At 37.0% G+C, this 14,307-nt stretch overlaps 1 protein-coding gene across 1 annotated transcript; it reads right to left on the reverse strand.

Annotated features, from left to right (window-relative positions):
* Window positions 1–359: 359 nt before the first annotated feature.
* Window positions 360–6,815, reverse strand: LOC121507433 (synaptoporin). Its single transcript, XM_041783757.1, has 5 exons — window positions 6,792–6,815; window positions 6,144–6,271; window positions 1,135–1,333; window positions 825–1,016; window positions 360–737 (listed from the first exon to the last, which is right to left on the reverse strand). Exons 1-5 carry the CDS (start codon window positions 6,813–6,815, stop codon window positions 360–362), a joined length of 921 nt encoding a protein of 306 aa, XP_041639691.1.
* Window positions 6,816–14,307: the final 7,492 nt, after the last annotated feature.

Here is a 14,307-nt window from a genome sequence, read left to right on the forward strand (position 1 = left end):
CTGACACCGCTCAAAAAGTACCTGTATTTGGCTGGTGGAGGGTGCTCATTTCCCACCCTGGCCCAGGTGATAAAACGAAGTGTAAGTGTATTGCCAGCTTGAGACTATGCAGATACATTCAGCTGTATGTTAATCAAAACACAGGGTAATCACTTTTGAGGTGAAGTTTGGGCAACATAAAAATGGATGCACCTTATCTAACTGCAACTGGGGTCAATACATCATACAAACAACAAATAAGACAACACCCAAAGTTAATCATGGTACCTATAACTAAATAATGATACATTTCATTATTCATTGTGTTTGTGTCTATAGCATGTGCCCATCTAGTTAACACTGTACATTAATATACAGTATTACATCTCATTGACAAAGATCATCGGCCCTTTAGAGGCCACTTTAATCTCCCTGTCATATATCACAGGCTTGCCAAGATACGCCTGCGGTAAGGTCAAGCTTACTTGTGACTGGTTGAAACTACTTTGTCTGTAGACATGCTGACCAAAATCCCCCTTTGACAGATTAAAACTGTTTTGTCTGGTGAGTTGTGGACCAGAACTCTCCTCTGGCAGGTCGAAGCTGCTCTCACTGTAGAGCCGCTGCCGCATTTCACTGGAACGTTTCCCAGAGGCACTCCTGGTCGGGTATCTCTGCCCGGTCTTGTACCAGCCCGTTTCTTTGAAGACGAACCAGATGTTTCCAACCCAGAGGATGGCATTTACAAAGCCAAAAACCTTGATAGAGAAAAAGGGACATAAATGAATGGTGTGTTTTTGTTCAGTTCCCCACCTAAGAGCTACGTTTTTCTGCTCAGTACTTACTGCAGATGTATTCAGACGTGACCAGGATGGCTCCTGGGTGGCTGTACATTTGTTCTCTTGAGCTCTGCAGGCTGAGATGAGTAGTAGCACCTGTGTAGGGTTTGTGGCTGTCTTGATATCAGAAAGAGTTTTAGCCCAGCAACAGCTACTTACCAGCCACATGAAGGAGAAGACGATCGTAACAACAAAATCCTGCAGGATAGACGCACAAGAAAGAGAAATGAACCCTAAATGTGCTCAGTGATAAACTTACATGATTATCTAATTCACTGTATCATGACAAACATGTTCAAGATAAAAACTCACTCACCACAAGTGGACCTCTGTTGTTCTTCAGGTATTTGTTCTGATAGAAGACATAGACAATGGTTGCCAGAAGAGAGTAAAGGAAGGCGAGAACACCTACAGTCAGAAAAAACTGAGCAGCCGAGGAGAAGTCGCCATCAAGGAAAATAATTTCTTCTCTCCTTCCCTCGCACAAGGGAGCCTTGAAATGCACATCTTTTAATCTAGGAGGAGGTTTACAAGGAATAAAAAATACTGTTAGATAACTGACGTGAAACTTTTGGGCTTAAAATAGAGACCCGCAGACTCAATTCAGACATTTCATTAATAATGAATGTTTTATTTCCTATGAGGGCCCTAAGACTATGGTGACAAATTCTATGCTTTGAGCGATTTATTTCAAGCACCACACACACATCTTTTTCTGATTCAGGGATGACCTGATTACATTTGTTAAATTCAGAGGTCAAAGGTCATGGTCACTATCATGACTAGTCAATGTTTGAGATCTTGATATCTTATGAATGCTTTCAGGGATTTCCTTCAAATGTCCATGCTGACTAAAGGATGAACTGATAATATTTTGGAGCTACTGCTAATGCCAGTAGGTTTTTGTTCATCACGTATGCAATATTTTTAAGCAGTCTTTAATACAAATTAAGATTCCAAACACCAACAAAACTTTATAATGTGGGAAAAAACATAATGCAATTACATCGTTAGAAAAACATTCTTTACAGCAGAAATCATTTATTTTAAATGCAATTGTTCTAAAAATATAAAAATCATTCAACAAACATAATACACTGTATTGAAGACCAATAATTTTAATTTTTTCTACCAAAAAAAAAAAAGCAGGAAATGTCTGATATTTCTTTGCTTTTTATTTATATGATATGGATATGGAAGAGATATACAGTGCTTAACAAATGTATTAGACCACCTGTCATAAAAATGAGAAAACATAAATATTTTGATGAAGTGCTTTAATGCGACCCTTTCATTTTCAGTGAGCTCTCCACATTTTACCATTTTGAACAGGAATGAGGAATTTCAAACTGAATTCACCTTTTTATACCCAAATTTGAGCCGACTCACTGGGCTTCTCTGAGAAGTCAAATATGAATCAAGCATAACATTCAACCACTAAAACTCATTTTTCTCTTCAGGAGTGCAAGTAAATAACTATAATTTGACATATTGATCAAGAAATATTAATGTGCTTTACTATATTTTCAGTTTTTTTGTAAATCAGTAAATTGGAAAATCCATGGATAACAATAATAATTATATTTTAGCATTAACAATATCATTTGGGTTAAAGAGCTTCTACATATTGGAGTATTAACCATTGCAGAAACATAAAAAATGATTTTGGTAATCACCAATGTTGTTAATTTAGGGCAGCTGTGGCATAAACCTTATTTTGGGTGGTGGTCTAATAAATTTGTTAAGCAATGTATATTTAGTGTAAAAAGGGCATAAATGTGGGTTTCTGGATTTAGATGTATTTTCAAAAATACAGAAAATGTTTACTATGTTTAGACTATTTTTTATATTACAGTATAAGCTTTTACAAGTAAAATAAAAAGTTTGATTCTATTCAGTTTGCCTACAACAATGAAATTTCAATGTCTGTTTTTTATACTATAAATGATTTCTTTTTGGATTCGTTGATTATAACACTAAGCAGAAAATGTATTTTTCACAAGCCTAAAAAATTCTGAGCTTTTGAGTAAACATTCAGGGCTTAAGACTGAGAAAATAAAGCAAACAGTGGGATGACGGCTGTAGCCTCTGTCCATAGGCAGCCTTCTTTGCCAGCTGAGCTTAACCAGCAGATATCTAAATAGCTTGATACACTTTTGAAATCACAAAAATATTTGGAAGAAAAAAATAGGAATTTAATAGTCTATTTTTCATGCTTAGCTCAACAGGTAATTAACCAACGCTCAGCAGCAAACTATGGTGAAGGACATTTTTTCCTTTAACTTTGAAGGAAAATATTTGTTTTCTATGGTTGGAATAAAGTGAGAGAACCACTAAGAAGTCTTTAGACATGCTCTGTTTGTCATGATTTAGTGTGCAAAACACACATATTTTAACATTTCTGTTCCCAAAATGCATGTGAATTCAGATTTTCCCCCATATGTTGTAATTAAATGTAGAACACATATGCACAAACTTTTGGTGCTTCATTTTTCAGTTTGTTAGATATAAAATAAGCTTATAAAATAAGTTTGTGAAGGTTTTTAAAATGTTGTCTCAGTCTAATCTTGCAAAGCCAAGAGACTGACCATATTCTATGTAAGTCAGCAGATCAATTTTTTTTAAAGCTTCAGTCTGAAACTTTGTGCCAAGTCTGAGAAATACTAAACCCTACCATTCATTTGAGAGGAATGAGGCAATAGCTCCGGTTGGTAAGTTGTACTGCAAGCAGGTAAACAATAGCAATGAGCAATTAGCTTGCAAGTAGTCATAGCGGCAGTTTTTCCCTGAAATTTGACCACACTGCTTTACTGAAAGAGGAGCATAGAACCGAACGAGAATTTTTTCTTAGCAGAAACAATATTTTTACTCTTCTCCTAACTGACTCGGTATGAGTTTGCGGTAACTACGGGTGTAGTTTTGTCTTACTGCAAGCCGGTAAACACGGCTGCCAGTGATTAGCTCAGATGTAGCAACATGGGCTAATCTAATCAGAACAAGACAGTAATTCTTTATTAAGGTAAAGCACAGGCTTCAGCATGCGTTAGATTCAATAATCCACTGATCCACTGATAGTGAACAGTGATAGCGGCTACCTGTAGGGATAACATTAGCCTATATAATTACTCCCCATTGGTGTGCACTGCAGCCCACTACATCATGTATTCTGCCGTTCTGATTGGCCCATGATGAATATTTGTCAATCACCCTGCAAGATTGTTTTTTCATAGGTTCTGCCCTTCCCAAACACAGACGATGGGTGGTTGCCCTGATTCCTTTGAAATAAAGATATAAAACAGCCAATCTGGTGTTTCAGGTTAGTTTCAGCCTGAGGCCACTGAGGTTGATGTGATGTTGTCATGACAACTGTCGATAGCACCGAAAAACCCCAAACAGAGACACCAGCTGATGCTTGGCCTCAAATGACATGAACTCTGAAGCAGTGCAGGGGCAGTCAACCACTCTGGATCTTTGCCTCTATCATGACATGTGGAAGTTGTCAAGTTAAACCAGGGATTTTTTTTAAATATACAAAATACTGCTTAGTCTTCAAAAGTCAAAAACTAAACTAAAATCCTAAAAAAGACAGAATAATACTTATAAATATAAAATCTTTATTATTTTCTTGTTTTGGTTTCATGACATGTGGAAGCTGAACTGCATCTTTTTCCCATTCTGGCTGATAATCTTTTATAGCTGTATATAAATAAGCACTATCTTTACTCAAAATAGCAACAAGGCTGAGTCTTCTCATCTTTCCAGCAACTTTCAAGTGTTAGTAGAATCAGGAGTCTATGAAGTTCCTTAGAAATATATACCTGTCAGTGTTGAAATATACTGTTTTTCTTGTTTAATTTTCCTGAACTCTATAAAAGTTTGGGTCTTATTGTATTGATCAGTCCAAATATATGTGCAGATTTCAGATCTGTGTGCTCTTTATTTAATTATTTACTGTTGTGTTGATGTTCTTTGTGCTGTTTTTTGTGTATTTGTTAGTGATTAGTATGTATTTTAAAGATCTTCAAAGGAATCAACTAAATAAAATACTGTGGCACAAATGTGTCTATCCAAACAGTTGTTACATATACTGTATGTTCTCCTCTCCATCTCGTATCTCAGTCATGCTTAAGTTGAAGTTAAAGGCTGCAGAGAAAGATGTCGTGATAAAGAGACGTAACCACAAGAAACCACCCCGGTACTTTTCCATCTGATAATGCAATGTGACTTTTTTTTTTTTTTGATTCAGTGGAATTTAAATTGGACCCACTCCCCACTCAGCTGCACAGCTTCCAGTCCCTTAAATTGGTTGAGCCAAGAAAGACCAACCTTTCATTGCTAAATGTAAAGAAATGGTTGAGTACAGCTGTTCATCCCTCTGGCTTTTATGATGTTCGGTTGAGCTGAAATCGCAGTCGCTGTTGGAATCTAGTGTGGGTATGAATGAATAAATTTTAAAGGTACAGTATAAAGAATTTTTGCTCTAAAATGTCTACATTAATTGATAATGACTAATCCTACGTAAAACATTGTTTAAGTTGAGTATTTACCTCAAAAATGAACAGTTTTTCCTGCTATCAGCTGTGCATTCTGTTGCCAAAGCTCTGTCTGTAACATGTAAACAAATGTTTCCAAGCTGCATAAGAAACTCACCAAACTACTTGCTCTTTTGAACTGAAGCTGGATGACTTTCACATAATGAAGGAAAAAAGCTGTTGAAAGTGGTTAATACTGTAAATGATCCCAGAATCATTCACGAGTGGCTTTGGATGGAGTCCTCAACTCAAAATGAAATATAAGCAACAGAGATGGACAAAATAATGTAGAGCTGAGCCCTGTGTCTTCACTAATAACCTTTTGTCATTGTTTGGCCCCTTATTTGTTTAAGCATATGTTTATTTTATAGACACCTGTATGAAAAGATTTTTCCCGTATTACACAACTAGAGAGACAACCCATGTTCTAATGCTGTAAATATTTTTCTTTTTATCATTTCCATTGTTTCCTGTACTTCATATCATTAAGATATGATGGAATAGGATGTAAAAAAATTTAAAAAGAAGGATCATACTGTAAGTCATTTCACCAGTCAATGTATAATAATAATAATAATAATAATAATAATAATAATAATAATGCTTGAAGATTTAAGGATCAAATTAAATGTTATATAATAAAAAAGGGTAAAAATCAAGGAAGAGATAGATACACTAAAAGCAGAAACAGATACACTATACCAAAGGGTAGTGCATATGCTTCTTTGTATTGTTTGCATATTTGACATAAAAGTCCTGATTTGAATGCATGTAAACAAAATAACTTCTTTACCTAAAAGGATAGCCAAACTCAATGTTGATGCTGAGGTTACTCTTCCTCCTCCTGTCTGCACAGTCCACTTTAACCTGGAGGTGACCATAGTATCCTCCACATGTTGCAAAAGCACAGATGGCAAAAATCTATAGAAAAAAGAAGAACAGCAAATAAAAGTTAATCAGTCTGTATTTTGTTTAAATGTGTGCCAAGCTTTTAAATCTAACTACATTATTCATTAACATCAATAATTACCAGAAGGATTAATAAGATTCATAATTGGTTTGAAAACAAAACCTGAATAATTTAAAGGTCGGAAGACAGCTAACAGCGCTGCTGACTGTGCACTGCAGGGAGGTCACAGCAGTTGAGTGAGATTTAGTCTGAAGGTGTCACATGTTTCTGATGTTTCATCTTATTTTAACAGTTTTGTGAAAAATATCCATAAAGAATGACAAATTAACTTTATATCAACCACAGAGTTTAATTGAACTGAACTGATTCTAATCCTGACAGACATTTCAGCATTTAGCTGTTCCTTAAATGAATCCAAAAACCTTACACCACATTTTAATTCATACAATACAGTAAACATTATAAAATACACTGGCAGATATCACTGTAACAGAATCAAGGAAGTTGATAGGAGAGAGAAGGCAGACTTACCGGAGCAAATATAACCATACACATTTAAAAATAATCACAGACGTCAAGTCCAACTCTGGTTCTGAAAGCTTTGTAGAAGGTTGAAATGCTTCTGATGTAGAGGGGACAAAGAGAGAGACTCTTTCTGCAGAGGGGAGGGTTGACAAGTTCCTGGGCGGAGTCAAAGATGTTCTGTTGTTAAGTACACATTTACTGATTCTAACTGTTTATACTAAAATAAATGGGTAATGCATGCTTATATACCTTCCCATAAACTATATACACATTTGTGTCAATAAAGGAATAAATAAATAAATCATAAAATAAATTATTAAATCAGAGAGAGTAAGAAACAGAGAGAGAGAGAGAGAGGGAGCGTGTGGGGTTCAAAGGATTCACCATGGGGCGGGAAGCAGAATCAAGCTCGATGCCATCGCTTTTGTCTGGGCCTTTTAGCCCCCCCGAGACCACTGACATCCTCGGGACATCCACAGCATGACCAGGGCCTCAAACCAACCCTACTAACTGCCCGGATGGCACTCTTGGTCGTGCTTACTCGCCACATCTACTCCTTACTCCACCCTAAAGGTGTGGATGGTTTTATTTCTTCTACAGATTATTTCCCATGTGCCTGGAATCATGCAAGGACATCTAGAGCACTACCAAGGGTGTGTCAATCCTCCTGTCCGCCTGATGGCTTCCTCGTGCAGGCTTGTGATCTCAGGGAGCTGCCTGGTGCCTGCCTAAACATTAAAGAAACTGCCGTTTCTGACACATCTACTTTGGTTTCATTTTGCACACATACTTGTCACACTGCTCATGCCTGCTTTATTACCAGTACATTTTTAGTTGAGTGATTTAATTTGATGTATCAAATAATGTAGCTGAATGATTACATTTTACACTAACAGTGTGAAACTCAGAACTGTAGAGGATTAAAGACACAATTATAACTATTCCTTATAAATACATCAGCTCCATTAGTATGAAGAAACAACATGCTTCAGACTCATGGAGGCTCAGCCCTACGTTAGTCTGATATTTAATCAAAGTGAGATGTTTTAAGCTTTTCAAACTTTGCCTGTCAATCACAAGAGAATTTGTCTTATTCATTCATGATGAAAAACACCTGGTGATGCTTAGTATTTTACCATCAAACAATCCCCTGAAGGTTTTAACATAGAGTGTTGATTAACATAGAAGTCTGCTGACCTCTTCTGGTAGCAGATGTTAATTACATCTCTAGGTTTCAGCAATGATGACTTGTATTGACGGATCAAACGATGACATGCAGAACAAAGGTGCTTTTAGATAAAGGATGAGATATAACTTGTAAAAGAAAACATTTTTTGCTTTTCTCAGTCTGTTGTACTTTAAAGGTATATGCATCTTGACTCTGTGTTAAGTATTAAACTTTTTTTCTTATAGATGAAATCCAGAACTAAACACATATGCCAGGCAAACTTCTGTCATCTCAGTTTAATAATGGATTCATTCCTTTCAAACATCAGCATTAGCGAAATCTGTTAGCCTTTAAGATGTGACAGTTATATTCATGGTAACCACACGTGGTTAAATAAACTAGGACACAAGCAGAATTATAATATAATGCAGAAAATGTTACAGTAAAAGGACATAAAAGTCCCATCACATAAATGCCAGTCAGTATATAAAGTAGTTTTTGACTGGTCTAATTATGATGTACAATTTGACAGCTTTTAAAGATGGCTGCTATTTCAGTATGTTATTCTCTCCTTTCAATCAGAAACTTATAAGAGTGAAAACATGTCTGAAGTCAAAAATCTTTAAAGGATTATTCGCCCATCAAGCTGCTGTAGGTTTCTCAGCAGTAACCGGGCTGCTGCATACTTTAAAGTGATGCAACAAAAAGGCCAGCAGCCAAAATTAGGATGAAAAGGATGATAACAATGACTTTAGAAAGTCATAAGAAGTGTGTCTGGGAAAGTTATTTAAAAATGACAAATAAATAAATAAAAAAAATAAGTGACTTGGATTGACTTCTCCCAGGCGAGCTTTTGACGTCAATGGCAAACAGACCGATCACGTTTTCAGCCTTGACAGAAACCAGCCAAAACAACTCTGTGCCAAAGGATCAGTGGCCGCTTTGTGGTTCACAAGGTGAGAGCACAAGAAAGGTAGCAAGATGCAAGCTTTTACACAGCATGAAGTAATCTCTAGTCCTGAAAGTCAGAGATATGCAGAGCTGCAAAGTAAAGACACAAGTCACGGAGAGTATTTTAAAACCCACTTTGTACACGCTGTAGGCTGACAGGGACATTAAACTGGGGTAAAAATAGACGAGGAAGCAGTAGTCTAGACGAGAACAGCATGAACATTCAAAGAGTGTAATTTGTTTAAAGATCAAAAGTGCTTCATTTTACTTTCTTTTATAAGCAGAAGAAGGAACCATATGAAGTTAGATCCTGTGGTACCAAGAACCGAACCTTCAGTTAGTTCTCAGCTGTTTGTCCCTTTTAGTTTATTAAATCGTCAAATGATGCCAGTGACCGTTAACTCATGAGCATGAGACTCACATCATTATCATCAATAATTCAAAACAACATTTTTCATATTTTTGCCATTTATAACCCATTTATGCCCTTTTTTGCTACTTTAAACTATTTTTTGCCACTTTAAGCTGCTTTGAACCCATTTTGTACTGCTTTTCACCATTTTTACAGTACATTTTTGCCCCTGTAAGCCAACTGATGCCACTTTTAGCCTATTGTTGCCCTTTTTAACTAATTTCTGCCATTTTTTCCCCTTAAAGGTATTTCAATTCCTTCTGCTTTATTCCCTGGTATCCTGGCATTTGTGCACATCATGACTAAGCTATGAAGTCTCACATTAGATTTCACATGGTTTAGTTTAATGTGCCCATCCACAATGTTAACAATGCCAAAAAATGTTATTCTCTATCAACAAAATAGGTCAATATTTTGAAAATGGAAGATTATACTACAGCATAAATAAACAGAATTCATTTTGCATTGCTTTGATGAGATTGGTTATTATTCAGGTGAAAAAATGAGAGTTATCACAGATTAACACTTCAATGGACCATGATTTTGCTGACCTCCATGGGCCCTCAGTTTGGCTGGGCCCCAGAAAATCCCAGGATTGATTTATGTATAGATCCATTTCTTTTTAGAAGCAGTTACGCAAACAATGGCTCGCTTTAATTTAAGGAAGTAATACTAGCTACTAGGGGTTTGACGAGATCTCATGAGTCTCACGAGAGATTTCTCCTGGAGGTGAAAAATGTCCTGCAAGATTAAGATTCTTCATAAATAGCTCAAAACAGGCTTCCATGAAGTGGTCAGATCTAAGTGAAAAGGCTCTGCTATTGCTCCTGATACTTTAAAATCATTTGTGTGGCAGGTGGTACAGAAACAGAACACAGCTAATCCTCCCTCACCTGAAACAGTGCTGACTCCTCTTCACCCTCTGCAGATATACATTCCTGCACATGATCAGCAGACTTAGTAAACTGAATCATCTGTAAATTAAATCTGCTGCTGCTGAATGTGTGTGCGCAGTCACAGTGAGGGTATAGAGTTTAATTAGTGCATAAATATGCATTGATTCTTGCACAGAGACCGCCTCCAGATCTATGATGTTTGTTACTTCCTGGTTTAACCCCTCTCCTTTTTTCCTGCCTTGACTTTCCCTGTTCATCTCACCATGTCTGTGTTATTTTGTTTTATTATCAAGCCGTGACACACTATTAACATGCATGAATATTTGATATGTAGTGCTGCTTAATGCATGTTTGAGTCATGACTAGACCTGGTATAAACTACAGCAGTCTGCATGTTTGCAGTTATATTCAGTGCAAGTGGATTAATAGTTTAACTTCTCAAAATAGACCTGTACTTTTGCACTTTTTGTCTTTCACTTGAATTAAAGATTTTTTTCTAGTCATAGATTCTGTTATGGATGTAATAAAAAGGGTAAAATCTTGTCTCTTCTTGTTCTCGTGAGCCCAAATCTCGTCTCATCAGATAAGAGTCTCGTCGCACCCCTACTAGCTACGAAGTTAATGCAATATAAGCCAATGTAGCTATGTTAGCTTTAGAAATGCGAGCTTTTGCAAATGTAGCTTAGTTTTCTAAATTGGTAATGTAGCTATGTAGCTTAGTTAGCTTGAGCAGATGTAGCATAAGATAGTATAGCTTCATTAGTTTAAGATACATAGCTATTTTCCATGAATAAAATCTGGGATTATGAGATTTACAAAACTGTAAAACGCGTGCAGCCTTAGCTGCATTTGCTGCATTAGATTGTTTTCATGGAGGACAAGCTTGTTTTCCTGTAAGCAAACTGTTTAGTTGGCTTTTCTGAACGTTTTATAATCAGGTTTGCAGGTCAGGTTTTTGACTTTTAACTTCTGGTATCTTAACCCTTATCCTAATGCTAACCAGTAGTTCATTCCAATTTTATTTTGAATGGTTTTTAGCATGCTTTTCTGTCCTGACAGAGATGCACAAACCACACAGTAATGCTCCGCAAGAGGGGGCATCAGAGAGCTGCGGTCTTCAGCCTGACTGTGTTGGGGATTAAATTTGTCTGCTTTTCCTGTTGGACATTCAAACAGTAGATTCTTGTTAGCATGGTCGACTGAAAGAGGGCATCATGCGCATGCTTCACATTTCACAAGACCAACATTGATTAAAAAGTTGATCATTATAAATGCCAAGCACAGTGGAAGTTCGGTCCATTGTTATCTGTCGTCCAATATCAACATAAGCAAGCAGCACAGTGTGTACTGCAGTACCAACAGAAAAGCAGAGTATGTACAAGGCTGTCCACATTTTCACTTTTTGACAAACAACTGGTTAGCTGTAGGGATGCACTGATCCACCTTTTCTGGTCCTGATACCGATTCCGATTCCGATACCTGGGATTTGGGTATCGACTGATACCGATACTGATCCGATACCAGTGTTAAAAGAATAACCTGCATGCCCTACTGTAAGATAAGACTGGTAATTGTCTTGGGTAAAAGGCGACAAATGAGTACATATAGATTACTGAAGCTGATATTTATTTTGGTAAAAACAATGCTTCAGAACTCACAGAAATTAGGATTCAATTGTAAACTTTTATACTCTGTACACTGGTAATGCAGCAAAAAACAAAGAAAGTGCATCAGAGATAACATTCCAGGACAAAACTGTATTACACAAGTGTTTTTAACCACATACTGTAAAAAAAGTGACAATTCTGTGAGAAAATAGTGCAAACAACCTTGTAAAAAAAGACTTAGAGCTGGTTGCCTGGATCGACCCTTTCCCATCGATCCCCGATCCAGCTTTGAGGGGCTGGATCGGGCCGATACCCGATACCAGGATCGGTATCGGTGCATCCCAAGTTAGCTGCTCACTAACCTGTTTGCATGGTCAATCAAAAGCATAGCAGAAGATGGAATTTTTGATATTTTCTACTTTACTGTAATGTGTTAGGCCTCAGATACGTTATACTTGTGAGGACAATGTGTTAGGCCTAACACATTACAGTAAAGTAGAAAATATTCATGATATATAAAATATACCTACAGTCAAAAATCAGTTCTGCTATGAGAGTTCAGTTCAGTTAAATTGCTGAACCTATAACTCAATGTTACTTTGCATGCTAACGTACTGATCTACACATAAGGACAAACTCATAAGAAAGATAAGAGGAAATACCGTGTCTACAGGGGGTGCCAGAGTCAACACAAAGCAAAAGTTCTTCACAGGAGCTTTCAGTTTGCAAAATATCACACTTTTGAGGAAAGGATTGGACACAAATTACAGCCTAGTCTCCAAGCTTCACATATAGAAAAGAAAATGGAGCAACAAAAACACTTTAATTATCAAAAAGCAACACAACTGCTTTAAGTGAGACTGTAATCTCAGAGATGTTTTTCCAGGTTATATAAAGTCAACGAGGCTGTAGCAAAACTGTAGTGTGACTATAGAGCCAGCAGAGGGCAGTCCTGAGCTGTACTGATGGAGAGGATAATCTGAAGCTGCAGTGATGAGCTCTTCTTACTTTCTCACTGCGTTTGATCTTTTACGTGTTCCTCAAATCCAGCCACAATCATCTCCCCTGTTTGTGCAATAAACATAATACATCTCTACAAATCTCTTTGAGCATGCACTGTTCTGATAAAGCATGGATTCCAGGTTTTGAGAGGACTGTTCTGCTCCAACAGCTGTAGTTTTTATTTCCATCATGTTAAAGTGGTGAGGCTCCAGCCTCTCGCTGCATTATTAATGAATCTTTTTCTGGCATCATCTCCCCTCTCTAAGAGACAAGCATAAATCTGGGGGTTTTCATGAAGCCTCCACAAATCCTGAGCAAACACTCATGCAGCGTATACTGTAGCACATATAGATTTAGTATTTTTTTGTGCAGTGAACAACCTTTCCCTTGGGGGTGGGGTGGGGTGGTACATTACAAAGAAACAAGAAAATAATTCTTAAGGTGTTGAATTTGCATGTGTTTGTTTAATTAACTGATCACTGCAGTGTAATCAGAATAAATCAGGTATCCCTCTGAATGGCATTTGCTTGTTTTGCAGTTAAGATAAAATAGTGTGTAATTAAAGAAAATTGTGTACAAGAAGAAACAAAGCATCTCAAATTTATGACAGATAAAAAGTCCATTTGGACTTGCATAGCTGTCATCTCAAATCCATTTCTGTTCACAGTGAAGTGGCATGAAGCATTTTGAAATTCTACTAGTATAAATAAAACAGTGATTGTGCTATGTTCAGAACTTCTATGACTTGTATTCCTTTTCTTACTGACTTGCATATTCCAAAAAGCTCAGTTCGTCCCTCCTAAGAATATCCCTTGCCCTGTAATGCATACATCCAGCCAAAAAAACCAAACATATGTTATGAGACATGTCGTATTACGCCAGTAACCCAGGATGTCAGCACGTTCTTGGTGAAAATGTTAGGCGTCATCATACAGTGTTTGCTGGGTGTGAAGTCCTCTCTGAGATGGCTATAGTAGCTTCGACGCTGACACTGACCCTATTCCATCAATCTCACATTAAAAACGCTTGCAGCATTTAAATATTTCAAAGAGCTTCCCGGCTAACTCCACAGCAGCTCTAAGCCTCTCACTCTCTTTCTCTTGCTGTGTGTGTCTGTGTGTGTGCTTCCCTTTCACTCTGTTTTAAACAGTCCATGAAAAGAAATGTCTGCTGACTTAACACTAAACTAATATTAAAAAAGGGGAAAATAGATCAGCAGGATAACAAACGAATGCAAAAATTAAATCTTTTTTACTAACTTCCCATAATTCTCACTTACTTACTGTCTGTCACTCTTGAAGTATATATTCTGATTAAAAAAACATGCTCTGCACATGCATTGGATGGCAGTATAGATTTATAAATAAGAACAGAGGGGAGGGGGTCATGAATATATCATCATGCAGTAATTCTGTGAAGCTGTCTAGCGTATTACTGTGTACTTTACATATTATGTCTGTTTAAAGGCTTACACAAGAGCAAGGAG

This window comes from Cheilinus undulatus, linkage group 3, assembly GCF_018320785.1.
Source record: "Cheilinus undulatus linkage group 3, ASM1832078v1, whole genome shotgun sequence".
NCBI lineage: Eukaryota > Metazoa > Chordata > Actinopteri > Labriformes > Labridae > Cheilinus > Cheilinus undulatus.